This window comes from Capra hircus, chromosome 2, assembly GCF_001704415.2.
Source record: "Capra hircus breed San Clemente chromosome 2, ASM170441v1, whole genome shotgun sequence".
Lineage (NCBI taxonomy): Eukaryota > Metazoa > Chordata > Mammalia > Artiodactyla > Bovidae > Capra > Capra hircus.
Genome location: NC_030809.1, coordinates 46,670,724 through 46,692,270, shown reverse-complemented (window position 1 = coordinate 46,692,270; position 21,547 = coordinate 46,670,724). Strand labels below are relative to the sequence as shown.

Here is a 21,547-nt window from a genome sequence, read left to right as displayed (position 1 = left end):
CAGTGGTCCCCTCTGCTGAAATGTCCTTTATTTGTTCTATTCACCCTTCAGATCCCTGTTTGATGAGCAGCATGCAGAGGGATGCGAATAGGAACCACGGAGGTGATGAGGCAGGGGAGTAGGCAGCCTGCTGCCCAGTTGGTGAGGTAAGCACTTGGGGCTTGAAGAAAGACTGGAGTCTCTGTAGGGAAATTCTGCCCCAAACCTGGAGCCTTCCCTTTCCTCAAGACAGGAAGCAAGGGGGTGGGAGGCTCTGAAGATTCAGCAACCTACTCACCATCTCCATTTGGGTGTTTTTTAGGTTCCCAAACTTTTACTATCCAAATAGAACTTGACATGTAAGTTAGCCCCAGTCATCTGCTCAGCCTAAAAGCTGCAGAGACATTTTTCACTCCACCCCTCACACATACAACACACACACACACACACGCACACACACACACACCCCTCACATCCAATTTGTCCGTACATCTGGGCCCTTCTTACCGCTGCCCCTCACTGGCACCCTAGACCAAGCATCATCATCCCTTGGCTGAGCCACTATCATAACTTCTAATTGCCTCTCTTCTCTCTCCCCTTATCCCTACCCTTCATTCTCTGCAAACAGCCTAGCAATCTTTTTAAAACCTAGACCCTGTCACCCCTACTAAAAGCCTTCCAGTGGCTTCCCATCATATTTAGACAGCTCAGCAAAACCTTCATCATGCCTGCCAGGCCTCCCTCCATGCTCTGGCCCCGACTCTGGCCACTGGCCACCCCTCCAGCCTCATTTCCTTCCATCTAGAGCACAGGAAGGAGGTCAAAGACACGGACTCTGGAGCCACTCTGCCATCATTGCCTGTGTGACATTGGACAAATTGCCTGAGGTCTCTGTGCTGCGGTTTCTACATCTCTAAAGAGAAGATGACAGCACTTTATCAAGCTGCTGTAGGACTAAGGGAGTCCTGAAAGGAGTCTCCAGCCCATAGCAAGCTTCTGTACATGTTTCTGGTTTTAAGTAGTTTGATGTCTTAACCCTTAAATTCAGAGAAGTAAGTGAGTATGAAAAAAGATTAAGAGAATATACTTGCAGTGTGCTTAATGCAGTTAAGGACACATTTTTATGAAGTCTCTATAAAGAAGTTATGAAGGTATGTACATAGTGAAATCTCCCTTTTTCCTTTAACTGTAGAAAAACCTAAGAAAGTGTCATGAGTTTTAATAGCATTGAATTAATTGATGGCTTGGTTAGTTAGAAAAAACAATAATAGTCTATTTTAAACTCTCTTTTATTTTTTTCATTCCTGATGTTAAACACCTTCCCCCAGTAAAAACCAGTCTTGGATTCCAACGGGGACTGGCAAAATCACTGACCTGACTGACATGGGAAGGGAGGAGAAGGGCGCGCTCGTGGGCTGGGCGGGCCTGGAGCTCTGGTTGGTGCTTCACGTCTGCTAGGGTGGCTATAAGTCACCTCTTCTCTTCCTGCTTTGGCAGCTCGGGCTTCCCCAAAGCTGATAAGCATCCAGGTTTTTGCCCTAACATATCTGCTTTCCAAGAAAAAAATAACCCTCTATCTTGGTGAAGGTATTTTTTCTGGCATAATGCCTTCTCTTTCCAATTCTGATGAGTTGATTTTTTTTGTGAATGGAAGAAAGGTAAGTTTATGATATGATTAATATGAATTTTCATATGTCAGAGGTGAAAACCAAGCTGATTTTCTTTCACTGATACTGTTTCTTATTTACTTAAACTCTTTTTCTGTCTTTTTCAAGTCATATGTAGTAGTATGAACTTGACCATGGGTTGTTAGTTTAGGGTTTACTGCGAAATTATTAAAGCTTTGGAGTGTTAGTTTGCTCTTTTCTTTTGGAATCAATAAGGTACTCTCATTTTTATTTGTTAAATTACAATGGTAGTGAATTCTGACCCAGGCATTAAAAACTATGTCATCCTCCCATTACATGGATGTTAATTCTGCTTGAGTTTAGCAATGCTATTTTTTTTAATTTTTTTACTTTGGAGGCTTGTGTTTTATTCATGGGCTATCAGCCTCCCTCCTGCCCACCTGGGGCAGGAAGGAGGAGTGGGGGAAGGGAGGGCAACTGGGCCAGGAGGGGGCCGACTGCCGCTGCCCTTTGTAGATGTACTTCAGCGTGGTGGTGATGCTGCACATGTCCAGCTCGATTTTCTGAGCCCAGTTCTGCACATCCCAGATTTCCTTGAGTGCCCGGTTGAAGTTCTCCACCATCCCGATCCACTGACCTGTCTGCTCGGCAGACTGGGCAGCCTGAATCTGAAGGCTCTTCACCTTGGGGTCCAGTTTTCTCTGGCTCCTGTTGGCCTGGGCCACACCCACATTGAGGTGATCCACCGAAACTTCTGCCAAGCAGGTGGCTGGAGTGATGGCCTCTAGCCTCTCCTGCTGCAGCTTTTTGCGTTCATTCTGCTTGGCTGGTGTTCTTTCAGCAGGTGGGACAGCATGGTCATGGTGGGCTGGGGGTAGGGCACATCCGGCCCCCTCCCAACAACACTGTTTTAATAGAAGGAGTATATGACATTGAGGATAATAATAGCAAACGAGGATTTTATTTTGCCCTAATAAATACTTTCAAGCTGATCCATGAACCTTGAGGCTAAAGTGTCCTGGCCTGCTACTTTGGGCCTGGAGCAATATCGTGAATGAAGACAATAAATCAAGTGCAGTGTTGAACCAGCAATTAGAATGGTTGAGAAACATTGACCTGGAATGTTGCCTCAGGAACATCGATGTCTTTATAGCACAGAATAGTGTCAGCAGGCTGTGCCCCCTCAGTGTAGGGGCACACAGGAGGAAGGGAAAGTGGTCCTGGCTTGCAGGGCACCACTCCTGACCCCCATCTTGCTTCCACCTTGGAAATAATATCCGTAGCCACACAGGTAAGGTGTTAAAGCGGTCTAGGTGTAATGCTTTGCTTCTGCGATGACATTTCGCTCAGCCTGCTCTGCACACTGAGATTCCGAGAGGGGAGCACTGAGTTCATCTCTGGCTGAGTGAATCTTCTGAGGACTCAAAAGGAGACTTGAAAATAGGAAGCAGTTATGAAAATAATGTGGTTTGTTACTTTTTCTGGGGTGATCAAAAACACTTTTGGTGGAATAAGGTCCTGTGTCTCTAGTCTCAGTGTTGCGCCCCTTCCTGATGGGTTTCGCTCCAATTCTCCTCTCTAATCTTGCCCGACTGTACCCAGCAGAGATGCTGCCTGAGTCAGGGATGACAGATGACTTTATCTCCTGTGCAGGCTTCGATCTATTGGGAGTAGCAGCCTGGAGCGCCACGTGACAGGCAGAAGGGAGATTCCTGTTCCCTTAAGCTCTTCCTTCACCCAGGCACCTCCGTTTCAGTGGGCAAGGGGAGCTGGTGGGGACAGAAGAGGCTCCCTCATGACATACTCTCCCACGACTCCTTTAGAGAATCTTCTCTGGCTAAGCTTTTTCATGACTTCATGTGGCTGAGTTATCTTGAGTCAGTTTTGGAATCTGTTTCCCCATCTGGATCCTTTCCAAGTAACTCTAAGGAAAAAATAATCCAGAGTTTACAGTTGTCACATATATGAGAAAGTTCAGAGACATTGAAACAGCCTTCCATTATTTCTCCAGAATTCTAGTTCCAGTGTTAGAAAAGGCTTCTTTTGTTGTTTTTGGTCCTTGTGAAGCCAACACCTTTCAAAAACATGCCCCCAAAACAACAGATAGGCTTGCCATAACATGCTGGTATTATCTTCCTAAAATCTCTTCTTATTTCACAATGTAGGTCATAGAGAAGAATGCTGATCCTGAAGTATATCTACTATTCTACTTGAGGAAAATCCGTATCCTTTTATTTTACTGTAATTAATCTGGCTTTGGTGGTAAAAAGAAAACATGCTAAAACTTCTAAAGGAAGTCATTCTTCCTTTTGTATTTGCTCTAGATAAATAACCTTGTGTTCAATTTGCACAGTCTAGTTGGAGTTCAGAGGATGCATTTAAAAGTGACAGATATGTGCTATATTCGTTGTAGTTTTTGCCTGGGCAAAACCAAAATGATCATCCAGTGAACCGTGAGTGTGCTAACTTTGGAAATAACTTTTTGACTTTTGACCCCCCATGGTCACCTTGATGATGGTTTTATATTCAGCAGTGTGAATGTGAAAATGTCGAGCCAGGAACTTCCCCAGTGGTCCAGTGATTAAGACTTCCATGTCTGGGGTCATGGGTTCAATCCCTGGTTGGGGAATTAAAACCCAACATGGCAGGCCAACCAAAAGATTAAATATGTCCAGCTACTTGCTCAAGGGTACATCCCACTGACAAAAACAATATGTGTACCCTCCCACAAGGGCATTTCATTGACTTGTCATCTATGCCTTTTGATAATCCTTATCAGAGAAAACAAGGTTTTATAAGCATATTTCAAAATCCCTTTGTATAACTAAGGCACTCCAACTCTTCACTTTTGCTCTGGACCCTTTTTCACATCTCTCTCCTCCTGTACCTTCAGTAAATATTCAAAAAGAATTTCTTGGGCTTGAGTGTAACTGTAAAAGCACAAGAGAGTGACCGTGGCAGTGGTTACACAGATCTATGAGATACACTTGCATAGAGCTGAGTATACCACACAGTAGGAGAGCATGCATAAGCGGTAAAATCTGAAGAAACTCTAGCCTCTGGTTATCTGTTTTCCGTACGATACCTATGTCAGTTTCCCGGTTTTGGTATTACACTGTAGTTCTGTGGAATGTCAGCATTGGGGGAAACTAGCGAACAGGTCCATAGGGCAGTCTGTACTATTTTTGCAACTTCTAATGAGACTACAATTGTTTCAAAATAATTTGGAGATTTTGAGGGGGAGTTTCCTGGCGTCTGGTGGTTAGGATTCCGGGCTTTCACTGACATAACCTGGGTTCAATCCCTTGTCATGGAACTGAGATCCTGCAAGCCACATGGCCAAAAGATAAATCAACAAATAATAAGTGAAAAATAAGTATACTTATTCAGTGTCTACTAAGAACCAGGCACTGTATTAAGCTTTGAGGAATCGGTGGTATGCCAGACAATCCTCTCTCCAGAATCTTCGTTTCCTTCTGCTTCTGGCTCTTGGCCTCCCAACATGCACATCTAAAAACATGAAGCATGACTTCCTTTCTCCCTGACCTTTCCTTGCCAGGCTTATCTAATAACTGTGTGTACCTAATGTCTCATTTCTCTGCTGACTCCATCTCTCACTATTTAACATTTCAATCTGGTTTCCTACCCCCATTATTCTACTACTCCAGCCAATACTGCCCCCCAGCGTCCCCGTTGCACTCACTATTCAGGGAATTGGGATTACAGTTGAAACAGAACAAAAAAACCAAACAGGCCAAATCCTTCCTCCTTGGTTTTGCCACCTCCCACTTACCCAGCTTTAAAATCTGTGTTAGTCAGCATACCCTATCACTTCTCTTTTCTTACCTTTCTACATCTGTGCCACACTTTACCATGCTTTCTCTAGACTCCCAAAGTGAAGAAACTCTATATTAGGAACAAGCTGAAAATTCATGGGCTCCCAGGTAAGCAAGGCTGATAGAGCCCCAGACAGAATCAGCCCCAGCCTCCCATTTCCCTAGTGGCTCATGCAGTAAAGAGTCTGCTTGCAGTGCAGGAGAACTGGGTTTGATCCCTGGGTCGGGAAGATCCCCTGGAGAAGGAAATGGCAACTCACCTATGCAGCCCAGACCTGTTGGGGTGCAACCTCTCCTTCTACATGACAGATCCTGGCCTGCTGTTAAGCAATCTGACCTGTGAAAACAAGATCCTGCACCAGCAAGAGGTGATGTCCCACAGCTACACAGATTAAAGAGGATGTGTCATTAGGGAGGTGCTTTAATGCAACTGTGAGATCCTGGCTCCAGGATAAAACTGGAGAAACGGGATGGGTCAGGCCTCCTAAACGCTTGTCCTCATTTTCCCTCACTCTTCACATACCCAGCCCTATCACTTCTTGCAGTTCTCGAAACAACTCTTCATTCAGTAGATGAATTTTACCAAGCACCACGTGTGCAGAAGTAAGCTAGAAGACACAGCCTCTGCCCTCAATCTAGTGAATGAAGAGACAGACAGCGGGTGTGATAAGTGCCGTGTTGCGGGAACATGGACAGGGCACTCCCACCCGGCTTGAGGAAGGAAGGGAGAGAGAAGGGTTGTGTAGGAGTTGCTGGGAAAGGGGAATTCTTGGGGAAAAGGGTATTCTTGTTGGTGGTGTGTGGGGGATGGGGGTGGTGCAGAGGCAAGAGAATATATTGCTTTAGAGGAACTGAAAGCAGTTTATTCCAATGGATGTAAAGCTTTTGGGGGTGGGGGTGGGAAGGTATAGCAAGAGATGAATGAGGAGTGAGATCCTTGAGGCAAACAGTCAAGTTTGGCATGCAAGACACACTCACTCACTGATGAATGACCAGAGGTCAGTGAAAATTCCAGGGTCAACTGCACACGCTGGCCATGAGCATTTAGTCTCACGGTAACTTCTGTATATGCCCATAGTGCTGTGTATCTTGGGGCCCTGAGAAAGCTCTTTCCTTAAAGGACCAAAAAATAAACTTCTGATAAATTATTTTTTGTATTTGACTTATGTAGGGTTGTCAGCTTTAGCATATAGAAATATAGTATGCCCAGGTAAACTTGAATTTGAATGCATGGGACATACTTACACTAAAATATAACTCATTTTTTATCTGAAATTCAGATTTAACTGGGTGTCCTGTATTTTGTTTGGTCACCCTACCTAGTGAAGAGCTTTAGGATGAGTCAACAGAACATGGAGGAAACTGCCTGAATCAGCTACTTCTGGTGGGACTGGAGGAAGGAGGCATCAAACTACTTGCCTGAGGGCAAAGCAGCTGGTTGAATCAACTTTCCACTTTTCACTCAAGGCAATGTTAAAACAAGAAGCAGAGAGCTGCTTTAAGGTCTGACACAGTGAACAGCCAAAATTTGACTCTTCTTTGAGTCAGACGGCTCCTGGATTCCTTTGCTTGAAAATGTCAGGTCACCAAAGGCAAAGAGAAGGGGTTTCTCTGACTTTTCCCTTCAGGTCAATGTTACACTCTCACTAAGGCATCACCCACGTGACTCTGCCTGAAGAAAGCAAGCTTGGCTTGCCTGAGTGGGCTCAGATGAGGGAACAGAGGAAGCGGGGTGCCACTCCCTCTGCACCTCTGCAGAGAATCTCAGCTTCCCACTCTGCGGTGTCCTGACCTGTTATTACCTCGTCATGGGCAGCAATTTCTAAGATGAAATTATTCTCAGCCTCCACCCAAGCCAATTATAATCTGCACCCACCATGAAATCTTTCTTAAACCTCACCCAGAGAGGTCCCAAGCAAATTCTAGTAGACTCTAATAGCACCTGAAGCAAAGGGATTACGTACATTATTTGCTCTTTCTTTGTGGAAACATACCAGTGTCTTACAGGGAAGAGGTACACAGAGTTTGTTGATATTACTGGTTCAGGAACCAAGTTATCAATTCATATTCTCTAATCTTATAATCCTATAACAAAATAAAAACATTACATTGCTGAACCAGGAAAAGTTAAGCTTCCTGATGGGGGGTTCTAAGTTTTACATCTGCACCACCTCCCAGCACCTCCACAGCAATAACATAACACGAATGTAGAATCCATTGTCCCCAACTCTGAATTCAACAGGCTTTTCCCTGTTCATGTGGATGCAGACTCTGATCTAACTGGCATGAGGCTCTTTGTAGTCTTCATGCATCCCACTCAGTGTGATATCCAGAGGACTCACTTTAGAAGCATGAGCTTTTGATTACAAGGTGCTGCGCTTGCCCCCCTGGAGAGCTACCATACTGTCTTTCTAAAATCCAGAAAATGCCGCATTCACGAATGCATCAGGGATTTCAGATAAAGCCCTGTGATGTGGGTGTGTAGGGATATCTTCTCACCTTTCATCAATTAGCTCACTTATGTGCAAAAAGTGGAACAGCTCTTTTAAGCAGGAAATCTTAGGAGACTCCAGAAAACGACTCACTTGTTACGAGTATCTGAGGAAGAAAAGTATAGAAAGCAAAGTAGCCTGGGTCCCTCTTTTCCTTGACCCCCTTCCTTCCAGTCCACCTCACTGGCACCAAATACGGCTGTGGGAGTGGGGGCTGCGGTGCCTGCACTGTCATGGTGTCCCGATACGACCCGAAGACCAAGAAGATCCAGTATCCTTCGCATTGGCCCAAGCACTTCTGGAAAGAATGCAGAACCTCCACTTCCTGCCCCTGTGTCCCCCTCCTCTCTCCAGGTGTCCATGCACTCACACGGCCTCTGGACCTGCTCTCCTGTGACTTCCCATGCTCCAGATCTTTCCTATGGACTTTCTTCCCATCAGGGTGTATCTGTCCTGCGTTCCAGTCTCTCGGGGCCACTCTGTCTTGCTGTACAGATATTTGCTTTGCTTTTGAGCAGATCTCAGACTGAGGGCCAGGGAAGAATGGGTTTACACACAAAGAAGTGATGTCTTGTCCTGGCAGAAGGTTTAGGTCAACATACACTAGAAGAGTTATTCCCCTGAAGGGCTGAGTGAGACCTCCCATCGTGCTATGTGACTGAGCCAACGTCACCTTGACCTAAAATGTAAATTTGCTCACTGATTGCATGTGGTAGGAGAGTTGTCAAGCATGGTTTCAAAGTTTTTTGTCTTAAGTCTCTGGGTTATGCTGTTAACAAATTAGGAAGAGGAGAAGCAAAGGAAAGGAAAGGGGTGAGTTTAGTTTTGGATGAATTGCATTGCAGTTACTATGGGACATGCAAGAAGGATTGCCCACAGGTATCTACACAGACAGGTCTATTACTCAGAGGAGAGGTCTCATCTGGAGCTAGTTTATTGGAAGTTATCAACATAGATACTAACAATGACAATAGAAATAGCTAATGTTTATTGAATGCTAGGCACTGTTCAAAATAGTTTACTTCATGTTATCATATTTGGCCCCCAAAACAATTTTGAGATAGGCTCGACTGTCACTCATATTGAAAAAAGAGGAAATGGAGGCAAAGAGGGTTAACTAACTTGTCAAGGTTATGAGGGCCTATTAGTGGTAAAAGCAAGTTTTCAACCCTGGTCATTTAGAATGTAGTGGGAATCCCAGGAGAGCTTCCAAGTTCAGGACACTGCAGAACAAGAGACAGGGAGATGGGCAAAGAAAGACACCCCCCAAAGGAGACCAAGAGGGAGTAGCCAGGGATGAAGGAGCAGCATCCAGAAGAGAAAGTTCCAAGGTGGTAGAAGTGCAATATTATGAAACGCCAGGACATGGCTCAGAGCCATTAGATTGCTCCCAGAGCACCGTCAGCAGACTTGTGGGGCTGGAAGATGAGGTACAGATACGCAGGAGTGGCTGGAGGGCCAGGAAGGCATGGATAGCTTTTGAAGAAACTTGACTAAGAGGGGGAGAAAGATGGGCTGGAGAGAGACATTGGCCTGGGGATTTATTTTTAGCCCAAAAAAGCACTTAAACTTCTAAATTCAAGAGAGACCTCTAGAAAGGAAGAGGTTAGAAAGGCAACTGAGAATGAAGCAAGTCCTTGGGAAGACAAGAATAGAAGGGATTCAGGGCACAGGGGAGGAGGAGGGGTGCGGTGTCCTCACCCTCCAGGCCTGGACTCGGGGTGAGGCTGACTGCAGCTAGAGATGAGTAGGGGTGGGCTGGGCAGTGACAGGAGAATATGCCTCTATTTCCTGGATGAGGCATAAGGCTAAGACAAGAAAGCAACAAGCCCTGGAAAAGTTGAGAGAAAAGGAAGAGGGAGATAACATTAAGAGAAAGTAAACTTAATGGAGGAGGGCAGCTGGAGAACAATAACAAAAAAATAAAGGCACAGTAACCCAAGGTTCACTCTTGCTCTGTACACCAAGCACTCTTCCGAGAAACTAAACTGAATTAATGAAGCCTAGACCCCATTCCCAACCAGTGAGATGAGAATCTGATGTAACCACATCTGCTGTGTTAGTAATACAGACTCTAGTGTGAGAGAGATGGTCAAGACAGGGGCATGAACCCATGGCTTACATACTTGCCCATACATTGGAATCAGCTGAGGAGCTTTGAAAAGCGATGGAGTGATTACATCCCAAAGATTCTGGTTTAATTGCTAGCCTTGGACTTCCCCGGCAGTCCAGTGGTTAAGACTCTGTGCTTCCAATGTAGGGGGTCCAGGTTCGATCCCTAGCCAGGGAACTAAGATCCCACACACTGTGTGGCATGACCAAAAACTAATAATAATAATTAGGCTAGCATGCAACCAGAGTTTTTATATGTTTAGAAACTTCCCACAGCTGAGAATCACTGGGGTAAATTATCCCATGATGGTTTACATGAGTCAATATATCATTTTATGAAGAGAAAGAGCCTTTTTTCTCTGAATGAGAAAAATAAACAGAGAATGAGGGTCTCTTGGAGGTTCAACACAAAACTCATTTTTCTTTTTTTCCATTTCTCTCTACCATTCTACTCCAGCCATATGTTAAGTCCTTTCTTGAACTCTTCCAAAAAGTTATGGTTTTTTATCTAGTGTTCTCTGTGTTCTCAGGGAAATATAGTCTCAAGACCCTTTCTAGAAATAACTCCCTGAATTATGTTACCCACTCCAGGTGATTCCAATGTGTTCTCTTTACAAAATCCCATCACAGCCATTATCCAGTGACAGCCTGCCTGGTGCCCATCTGCTCTCTGTATGGGGCTGCTGTCACCACTGTGGAAGGTGTAGGAAGCATTAAAACCAGGATTCACCCCGTGCAGGTAAGAGTACAATGTGGTGGGGACCCAGTGCTGGTATTGGCACCCTCCATAATCTAATGGACTCCAGTTAGGTCATCAATTTTGAGATTTGTGTGTGTGTGTGCTTTTAAATTCTCATTTTGTGGGATTTAGTGCTTCATAGCTAGGGATCTTTTCAGAGCTTGGTGTATAGGGACTTCCCTAGTGGGCCAGTGGTTAAGATTCTGTACTCTTCCACTGCAGGGGCAGGTTCCATCCCTGGTGGAGGAACTAAGATCCCAAAATAAAATGCCAAAGATAAAATTAAATTAAAAAAAAAGAGAGAGATTTGTGTATAAACCAAGATTTCTTCATCTTCATAATTTTAATATATCTTAACTTCTCACTCTCATCTTGCCCTAAACTAAAACAAGGACAGCCCAGTCTGATAAAAGAAGAAAATGAGATAGGAAACTAGAAGTTTATAGAAGATACTACTTGTCTACCGCATTTCAAAATTACTAAACTGTGAATAAGAAGCTAACCTTGTTTACAAATACTCCTGAAATGTCTCATGAGAAGCTGAACACCATGACAAAGTATTTATTGATACTAATGTTCAGAGGACTTTTTAAAAGAAACTGCAATATTACTTTTATGTGCTATTGAACAAGAGTTTCTTCGGAGGTTAAGTTTTAAAAGCAGGGTGTAGAAAGAAAATTATGGATTGCCATAATCTCCTTGGAAATTTCTTCCCCTAGAAGGTTGTGTTAGAACATGGAGGCTCAGAGCTTCCTCTGTTGATACATTGCATTTATGAGCACTTTTGGTAGTGCTTGTCTTTCAACTGTAAACTTAATGACTTTTTGATCTTATTAAGCTCTTACTGCACACTTGGCTCACCATCTTAACAGTTATGGAAGCAACCTAATGCTGCAGCTTATCAGGTTTCTTCCTCCCAAATTCTGACAATACGTGATAGTTCAGTAGTGTCCCGAACAGGTTTTACTGGCATGTGAGAGTCGCTTCTCTTGTGTTGTTGGAAGAGGGTATTTACTATGACCAGTGCATTCTCTTGGCAAAACTCTATTAGCCTTTGCCCTGCTTCTTTCTGTACTCCAAGGCCAAATTTGCCTGTTACTCCAGGTGTTTCCTGACTTCCTACTTTTGCATTCCAGTCCCCTATAATGAAAAGGACACCTTTTGGGGTTGTTCTAAAAGGTCTTGTAGGTCTTCATAGAACAGTTCAACTTCAGCTTCTTCAGCATTACTGGTCAGGGCATAGACTTGGATTACTGCTGGGAAAGATTAAGGGCAGGAGGAGACACCGACAACAGAGGATGAGATGGCTGGATGGCATCACCGACTCAATGGACATAAGTTTGGGTAATCTCCGGGAGTTGGTGATGGACAGGGAGGCCTGGCGTGCTGAGGTTCATGGGGTCGCAAAGAGTCGGACGCAGCTGAGTGACTGAACTGGACTGAACTGAGAGCTGCTTGGTAAATGTTAGGGATTTTGTGAGCCAAGCTTTAAGCACAGCTGTTACTAAAAACTAAACTATACAAACTTAAAAGTAGGTAAATGATATTAAAAACAAAGTTAATAAATAGTAACTTTCACTGTATCCCAATTATTTCACTACATTTTTCTATCACCTATGCTTTTGAGGCCATTTATGTCTATTGTAGCTACACAGTGGAAGTACATTGTAAATGTATCCACATTCAATGACATCACATCAGAAGTTTAACCTCAGCCTCCATGGAAATATTTATATTACCAAAAATAGTAGAAGCTACAAATAAGGACTGTCTTCCCAGAGATCCAGTTGTTAAATATTTACCAGCACATGTGCTATGTCTGTCTGTATGACACGTCTGAAACAACTTGCCTTCTAGCAGTAAACCCAACACAGCCATATTTTCCTCTAGCACTAGAACAATGTCTTTCCTTTCAGTTGAACCATAGATGAAGTATTTGGCTTCCATCTTAAGGGTCATGCTGTTTGAAAAATGTTTATTTAAAAACATTTGAATCACATTCAGGCCAGCGAACTGAGTATCCTCAACTCATTGAGAAAGACATGGGACAGAGACACACAGTGGGACCCACAGAGTCATGTTTCCCATCCGTTCATGGATTGGGTCTTTGTATAGAATGGACAAAGTAAATTGTCATTTCTCATTCTATTTCTATTTTGCACTCTTTTTTATTGTTTTGTTGTATTTCAATGCATAAAGTTGAAACTGCATAACTTAAGTATGTAAATGGCACAACACTTCTAAATTATACTTCACAATTCTCAAAGCATGTATATGCTGTTGCTAAGTCACTTCAGTCGTGTGCGACTCTGTGTGACCCCGTAGACAGCAGCCCACCAGGCTCCCCCCTCCCTGGGATTCTCCAGACAAGAACGCTGGAGTGGGTTGCCATCTCCTTCTCCAATGCATGAAAGTGAGAAGTGAAAGGGAAGTCGCTCAGTCGTGTCCAACTCTTAGCGACCCCATGGACTGCAGCCTACCAGGTTCCTCCATCCATGGGATTTTTCAGGCAAGAGTACTGGAATGGGGTGCCATCGTATATAGATTGTCATTTAATCCATAAAACATTATAGAATATAAATGAAGAAGGAGATAAAATTTACTTGCCAGAGACTGTTAAATGATTTGTGTATACTCATTCACTTATTCTTAGTTATCTTGTGCCATAGATACCATTATTATTCTAATTTTAAAGATGGGAATAACTTGTGGACTCAGTGTGGGAAGGAGAGGGTGGGATGAAATGAGAGAATATTATTGACATTATACACTACCATGTGTAAAATGGAGCTTCCTGGGTGGCTCAGCAGTAAAGAATCTGCCTGCAGTGCAGGAGACACAGGTTCGATCCTTGGGTCAGGAAGATCCCCTGGAAAAGGAAATGGCAGGCTCCTCTGTCCACGGGATTACAAAAGAGTTGGACATGATTTAGCAACTAAAAGGACAACAATGTGTGAAGTAAATAGCTAGTGGGGAGCTGCTGTATAACACGGGGAGCTCAGCTGGGTCTCTGTGGTGACCTGGAGTGATGGAATGTGTGGTGGGCTGGGAGAGAGGCTCAGGAGGGAGGGGACATATGTATACTGATTTACGTTCTGGCACAGCACAAACTATCAAGAACAGCATTGTAAAGCAGTACACTGTTGTTTAGCCACTAAGCTGTGTCTAACTCTTTTGCTACCCCACGGACTGCAGCGCCCCAGGCTCCTCTGGCCATGAGATTTCCCAGCCAAGGATACTGGAGTGAGTTGCCACTTCCTTCTCCAGGGAATCTTCCTGACCCAAGGATCAAAATGCATCTCCTGCATTGACAGGCAGATTCTTTACCACTGAGCCACCAAGGAAGCCCCCAAAGCAATTATACTTCAATTTTTTAAAAAATTCCTTTTAAAAGGAAGCGAAAAAGATGAAGAAAGAAGTCAAATAAATCATCCAGGGACCCACAATTAATGAGTACAGGAAGGACCAAAACCCACATGAACATGACTTCAAAGCATTTTACTCGTGACTTTATATTCTTATTTCACAGGTAAAGAAACCAGAGAGTCTGTGGAGTAAAGTGACTCAATACATGCCAATAGTATTTTCTTGAGTGGGGAGGGGGAAACATATGATTTCAAGAAATAGAAATACTCTTCCAGAATGACATTTTCCACTCTGCAGTTATTTCTAGAAAGTTAAATATATAAGCTTTGCTCCTATCTGGTATACAAGGGAGGGAAGTGAGAGGTTTAAAGTAGAAGTAATGTACCATTTTTCCCCCAGGAAAGACTTGCCAAGTGTCATGGGACACAGTGTGGCTTCTGCAGCCCAGGAATGGTGATGTCCATCTACACACTGCTGAGGAACCACCCGGAGCCCACCCCTGAGCAGATAACCGAAGCTCTTGGAGGTGAGGCTTCTCAGCCCTCCGCAGGCAGGACTTCCAGAGGGAGGTGCCCAAGGAAGGAAGGAAGAAGGCCCCAGCTGGTGGAGAGAAGCTGTAGTGCAGCTTTGGGGTTCCAGGCACCTGGTCAACAAGTAGCCCCGTTAGCCCTCACCTTGACCTCAGTCCTCTCTAGGAAGGGCTGCCCTCATTGGCTAGCATTGGTGCCAAGAATTGGGGCAATATTGTTTCATTACAAACCTTTCTCCTTTAATGGAGCCTGTAGTCACTCTGCAAAAGCATTCAAATCTGCTGTTTCTAACATTTTTAATACAATAGTTTCCAAATGTGGAAATCTGGGTAGTGTACAAGAATGAGATTTTTTGGTTTATTTTTAAATCAATCTGTTAAAATCATTCATTAACTCTGCTTACTAAAATTAATTTTACAAAGAGAATAGATTTCAGAAATTTTACCTTTTTCTGTTCTGGTTGGGTTCATTACAAGATCGAGAAGCCCATAAAGAGGAATTAGTTATCACAGATAAGCTTGGTGAGCAACTCAATCTCCTATGACAAAATAGCTATCGAATTTAAGTGAACAGACACGATTTACTACCCAAAAAAAGCATTTTATTAAATGTAGTTTCAAGAAACATACTAGGTTCAAGGTAAGCAGTTACTAGTTCTTTGAAGAAAGCTGTGGAAGCAAACTTCTAAAGGTTATAAGAAAACTCTTTATCCCTTTCAGTAAACAAACCTACACAAAAATTCAGTTTTATGATGAAAAGATACATACTAAAACAAAGTAAAATTTCAACTTAAGTTTTATGGTATCTAGAATATAAACATTCACTAATATTTTCCCTTATCTCTCATCAACTTCTACATTCAACATTTTTCAGTTTCTCATTAAGTATTATAAGAATTTTGGCCAATGGTTTCAATTATAATTTTAACTAAACCTGAATAAATTTGAATAACAGATGATCTTCGTTTTATAAAATAACCTACCCTAATGAGATATTTAGAGCTTTAAAAAGTAAAGTTCTTGTGATTTGCCTTACTTTTTGTATGTTTCTTTGAATATGCACAGACAGTCTTATAAACATGAATTATTTCCTCCCAGATTCTATGCCTATAACTCACTTAACCACCAGGAGATGGCATTGTAAACTTTGGCTAAATTATAAAGATAACTTTATTCTAGGTGTAGATAACTTCAAGAGTAATTTTGTTTCACACTTCATTTACTTGATCTCTTTCTAGAATTATAAATGCTAGGCACACTGATAACATTTATGTTCATATTTTAAGAAAACTGATCAAATAAAAACTCAGAAGGAATGCATTTAGACATGACACATACCTTCTATAATGATCAGCTGATACAAATGACCACTTCATTTAATCTTGTTTTTTCTTCAAGACTAAGAAAAGAAAAATTTTGAATTTCCATATTTTTCTCCCTTAGAATCAGAAAATTTTCTGTAATGGGTGCTATTAGTTTCCCTTGGTGGGCTTTTACTAGCGCTTCTGATTATGTGGCAAACAAAACTAAAAGCTTTGATATAGCTCTCTCTAGCTTTTGGAGAAGGTAACGGCACCCCACTCTGGAAAATCCCATGGACGGAGGAGCCTGGTAGGCTGCAGTCCGTGGGGTTGCTAAAGGTTGGACACTACTGAGCGACTTCCCTTTCACTTTTCACTTTCATGCATTGGAGAAGGAAATGGCAACCCACTCCAGTGTTCTTACCTGGAGAATCCCAGGGACAGAGGAGCCTGGTGGGCTGCCGTCTATGGGGTCACACAGAGTCAGACACGACTGAAGTGACTTAGCAGCAGCAGCAGCAGCAGCAGCAGCAGCTTTTAATGCTTTCTCACTGTTTATCAATGAGAAATTGTTCTTTCACTCTTAAATAGTTCAATTTCATCCCTTATAGGTATATTCTAGGTATTTTCACTCCTTTTTTCTATGCCAAAGAGAGGTTTGTAACTGACAAACTCCTGTATTCTTTCTTCTTACCAAAAAGAGATAAAATATGGAATCTAAATCCATCCTTGTGCATGTAGTTTCTTTCTAAACAATTCCTGCTCAAATGAAAAAAGAAAAGTAAACCTATTATCCAGTTTTTCCACGTGACTCACTGGCAACAAGTTTCCAAATAACACTTTGCTTCTAGCTAACTAAACCTGCCCAGTTCACATACATACATTGCTTCTGAAATTTTTAAACTATATTTGAACATAATAATCTTAAATTTATTTTTAACATAAAAATGATGTATTTCTATTATGAAAAATGAAAAAAAAGAAAAGATAAGGGAAAAACTTATTTATATTTCTGCTCCTAGAAGACAACCACAGTCAAGATGCGTCTCGTTCAGTCTCTTCTGTACATAGTTTTTGTAGGCTTATTTTAAATACTTGTGACTATTATGTATGCAATTGCATATTACATGTACAATTTTTAACTATACAACAGAAGAATTTTCCCATATTACTGAAATCTCTTTATAAATATCATTTATACTGGCTTCAAAATTTGAATATACTTTTTTTAAAGGACAGTGGTTTCATCACCGTTTCTACCATATTTTGAAATGACTAATTAAAACAATACCAGGTATTTATTGAACATCTACTTCGCTATACTGGGAGGATTCGAGAACATCTAAGGCTGTCTTTGCTTTCTCCATGAGCTTAAGAGCCAATGAAGGAAATGAAGCATGCATGTAAATGACCCTACTCCACCATGGTCAGCGATAGACCTGGGGGAGGATCCAGAAAAATGAGTGTACGGCTCTGGCTGGGGTGTTAGAGCAGACTCCATGGAGGAGGGGGCTCTGGCCCTAACAGATAGACACACTCTCCCCAAGAGGACATTTGAGGCAGAAGAGATTACATAAGAGAAGCTTAACAAAGGGGCCCGTGTGAGATGTTATGGGGGACAGTGGTCACACGTTACATGAGTTAGGGCCCGGGTGGGAAATAATATCGGAGAAGGGAAAAAACTATAGAGATCTCTGTGATATTTCAGGATAAAACTGTAATCACAAGTGTATTCTAGTTTTGAAGGGCATTTCTGTTTCAAAGAGCCATTTTGTTGGTTTGAGAAACAGAAAGTAAAAACTGAAAAACTGCTAGTATAGCTATTCCACTGAAAAAAAGCACAACTATGCAATATATCTCTATCATTCCTTAAATATCAATTTCTTCTTCAGGTAATTTGTGCCGCTGTACTGGATACCGACCGATTGTAGAAAGTGGAAAAACTTTCTGTGCGGTGAGTTATGATAAAAAATATCTTTTCAGTTGATTTAACATATTAAGAAACCTTTGTGTAAAACCGTCTATTGCATTCAGTTATCTCTAAAATGTTGTGCTTTCTATCCACTGAAAGTTGTTAAATGCCACTATTGTTGTTTTTAAAAATACGTCTTTAATATCTATCTTGTTTACAGCCCTAAATTAGGCACTGTCTTTAGAAGTATGTGGTCCATGACTTCAAGAATTGCAAAGCCTATAGAAGAAAGTGAAATATATGGATTAAAAAACAATAAACACGTAGTTGAAAAGCAAGATAGTAAAAGCTCAATATATCCTCTCTAGCAGGCTTCCCAGGTGGCACAGTGGAAAAGCATCTGCCTACCAATGCAGGAGATTTAGGAGCCTTGGGCTCCATCCCTAGGTTGGGAAGACCCCCTGGAGTAGAAAAATGGCTGCTAACTGCAGTGTTCTTGCCAGGAAAATCCCATGGACAGAGGAGCCTGGTGTGCTATAGTCCACTGAGTCACGAAGAGTCGGACACGACTGAGCACAGCACAGCACAACAGCATAGCCTCTCTACCTTGTAAATACACTTTACAGGAATACGGATTAAACAGAATCAATGAGTGGGGAGGGAAGACACAGAGGAGACCTATTGGAGAAGGAGAGTTATGAGCCAGGTCTTAAAGGAAGTGATATTAATGGATGGGTAAAGAGAGGCCGTTAGAAAATTTCCAGTAAGAAAATGTATGGAAGTAGAAAAAAGAAAGGATGTCCAAAGTTCAACTAAGAAATTGATGTGGCTGAAGCACTAAGGAATTAAGGCTCAAAGCTGATACCTACTATATAGTCATTGTTTATTCTCAAGTTAGAAGTCACACAAGAACAATATTTCAAAATTCTTGGCACCTGTCTATAAGAAGAATAAGCCTGGAAAGAGAGGATGGGGATGAGGGCATGGACTAGTGCACTATCCCATGCATGAGGGAATGAGGACCTAAACCAGTGTGGTAGATATGGGCCCAAAATGATAACTTTCAGGAAGAGGATTGCCAAAATCATAACCTCTAGATGATAAAGGAGGCAGTGAGAAAGAAATCCAAATCAGCTTCCAAACTGAGAGATCAAGGAATCAAATAGGTTGAAGGAAGTTGCAAAAGAATGATTTAGTATATGGCCTGGAGGGGGGTGATGTCTTGAGATAGATTTAGTTTTCATAAAGTGAAATATCAAGACTACACCTCATCATGAGAAGTATTCAGTTGTGTTTTTCATCACCCATTTTTATGGTAAAAATTATTTTTATATAATTTTGATTGACCAAAACCAACTCAAAGGGTGAAAGTTCATTCCGAATACTAAAACGTCTGAAAGAAATCTTTGTTTAGACCAGAAACGAAGAATTTCAAAAAGATTTCCAAACTACAGGCTAGTTTATTTTAAATCCTGAGTAAGAGTCAGACATGACTGAGTGACTTCACTTTCACTTTTCACTTTCATGCGTTGGAGAAGGAAATGGCAACCCACTCCAGTGTTCTTGCCTGGAGAATCCCAGGGATGGGGGAGCCTGATGGGCTGCCGTCTACGGGGTCGCATAGAGTTGGACACGACTGAAGTGACTTAGCTGCAGCAGTAGCAGTAGCAAGATATGTTTTCTGTTGTTCTATATGTGTGGCCATTTTGACTCATAAGAACAGCAATTTCGTATGATTCAATCTACTACTCTTTTCCTGGAGGCAAAATACATACAAAGGCGGACATATTTGTCACACTCACTCAGGGTCCCCACATTCAGCCACTAGTTGGTCCCTTTATCATGCATGATGTTGTCGCAAAGTCCAAATCCCTTCTTAACTCTGGACTGTTACCTTATGAGTGAAAATACCACCACCATTCCTGCAGTGCTTCCTATGTGTCAGATACTGTGCACACCTGTCACATATTTAAATCTGACAAACCTTTTGGGACGGGTTTTATTTTCCTAATTTAACAAACTCAATCCAGCTAGTTGTGTGAAAGCAGGAACTAGAACCCAGGTCTCTTTGATTCCACGTATAAAGCCAAACCATAGGTCTCCAGACCACCACAGACCCTTAGGCTGTGTCTGCATGTGAAAACGGCAAACAGGAATGATGATTTGTCTGAGAGTTGCAGGAACTGACCAGTGAATTCAGGCCAAAAACACTACTTTGGGTCTACATGAAATGTCCTGAAAATTAAGGCAAAATGTTTTGGGGCTTGTGTTCTCCAAATACTTTGGAATAGTTCCAAAAACATTCAAAGGTTTTTCAGGTTTTTCAGTCTATTTATATTTGTATACAGGACATCTTAAAGGCAGTTTGTCCTCCCAGGACTTAAAAACTACACATGCATCATCTCCTCCCAGAACTTCATTAAAAATTACACATGCATCACTCTTCTGATGAAAAGCCAGCTGTTTGTCTAATTACCACCTTGTGACTATACTCCTTTGACCTCACTTCCAATAGGAAGCCTTAGCTGACTGACCCACCTTCCTCTAACCGCCTTCATCTTCCCCTGAAACTCAAGCAGAACCATTTATAAAACCCTAGCAGCAACCCACTCCAGTGTTCTTGCTTGGAGAATCCCAGGGGCGGGGGAGCCTGGTGGGCTGCCGTCTATGGGGTCGCACAGAGTCAGACACGATTAAAGCGAGTTAGCAGCAGCAGCAGCAGGAACGTGGTTGCACAGTCCCTGCGTTTTCTCTGATCCTTCAGTGATGGAATAGCTTATACTCTGTCCCGCCCCATTACAGAGTCCGTGAGCTTCCCTGGTAGCTAAACTGGTAAAGAATCTGCCTAGAATGTAGGAGGCCCCAGTTCAATTCCTGGGTTGGGAAGATCCCCTGGAGAAGGGATAGGCTACCTACTCCAGTATTCTTGGGCTTCCCTGGTGGCTCAGCTGGTAAAGAATCTGCCTGCAATGTGGAAGACCTGGGTTCAATCCCTGGGTTGAGAAGATCCGCTGAAGAAAGAAAGAGCTACCCACTCCCATATTCTTTCTGGCCTGGAGAATTCCGTGGATTATAGTCCATAGGTTCACAAAGAGTCAGACGCGACTGAGTGACTTTCGCTTCACTGAGGGCCAGGATGGGTTCTGTTACTTCTTCCATAGCTCCTCTGGGGCCTGGGCACTGCCGGGTGCTCAGGTTGGTGTTTAAAAATCAACCAATGGATTTGTTATAAACTGTATTACTTCCTAAGGAATCAACTGTTTGTCAAATGAAAGGATCAGGAAAATGCTGCATGGATAAAGAAGAGAAGTCTTTCACAAGTGGACAGGAAAAAGTAAGTATCTATTATTCTCCTTAAGTTGGAATTGACTGAAAAATGCCCACATCAATCCAAATTTATTATTCTATTCTTTTCAGTGAATAAAATGTAAAGTTAGTGAATTCAAGGCATAAACAGCCTTTAAAAGCCCCCCAGATTAGCAAGCCCATGACTTTCATGAGGGGCTTCCCAGGTGGCACAGTGGTAAAAGAATCCACCTGCAATTCAGGAAATGTAAGAGATGTGGGTTCCCTGGGTCAGGAAGATCCCCTGGAGGAGGAAATGGCAACTGACTCCAGTATTCTTGCCTAGAAAATTCCAGACAGAGGAACCT

General features: G+C 42.5%; 1 protein-coding gene and 1 pseudogene across 1 annotated transcript in view; one reads left to right on the top strand and one right to left on the bottom strand.

The window, feature by feature from the left end:
* LOC102171556 (aldehyde oxidase 4) overlaps positions 1,459 to 21,547 on the top strand; it is a 67,803-nt gene continuing 47,714 nt past the window's right edge. Inside the window, exons 1-7 of the mRNA XM_018061126.1 lie at positions 1,459 to 1,637; positions 3,773 to 3,830; positions 8,110 to 8,206; positions 10,678 to 10,786; positions 14,552 to 14,678; positions 17,875 to 17,936; positions 21,145 to 21,228. Coding sequence (XP_017916615.1) covers positions 1,584 to 1,637; positions 3,773 to 3,830; positions 8,110 to 8,206; positions 10,678 to 10,786; positions 14,552 to 14,678; positions 17,875 to 17,936; positions 21,145 to 21,228 — 591 coding nt within the window. The 5' untranslated portion in view covers positions 1,459 to 1,583. The remainder of the gene's footprint in view (positions 1,638 to 3,772; positions 3,831 to 8,109; positions 8,207 to 10,677; positions 10,787 to 14,551; positions 14,679 to 17,874; positions 17,937 to 21,144; positions 21,229 to 21,547) is intronic.
* LOC108637848 lies at positions 1,659 to 3,670 on the bottom strand (annotated as a pseudogene).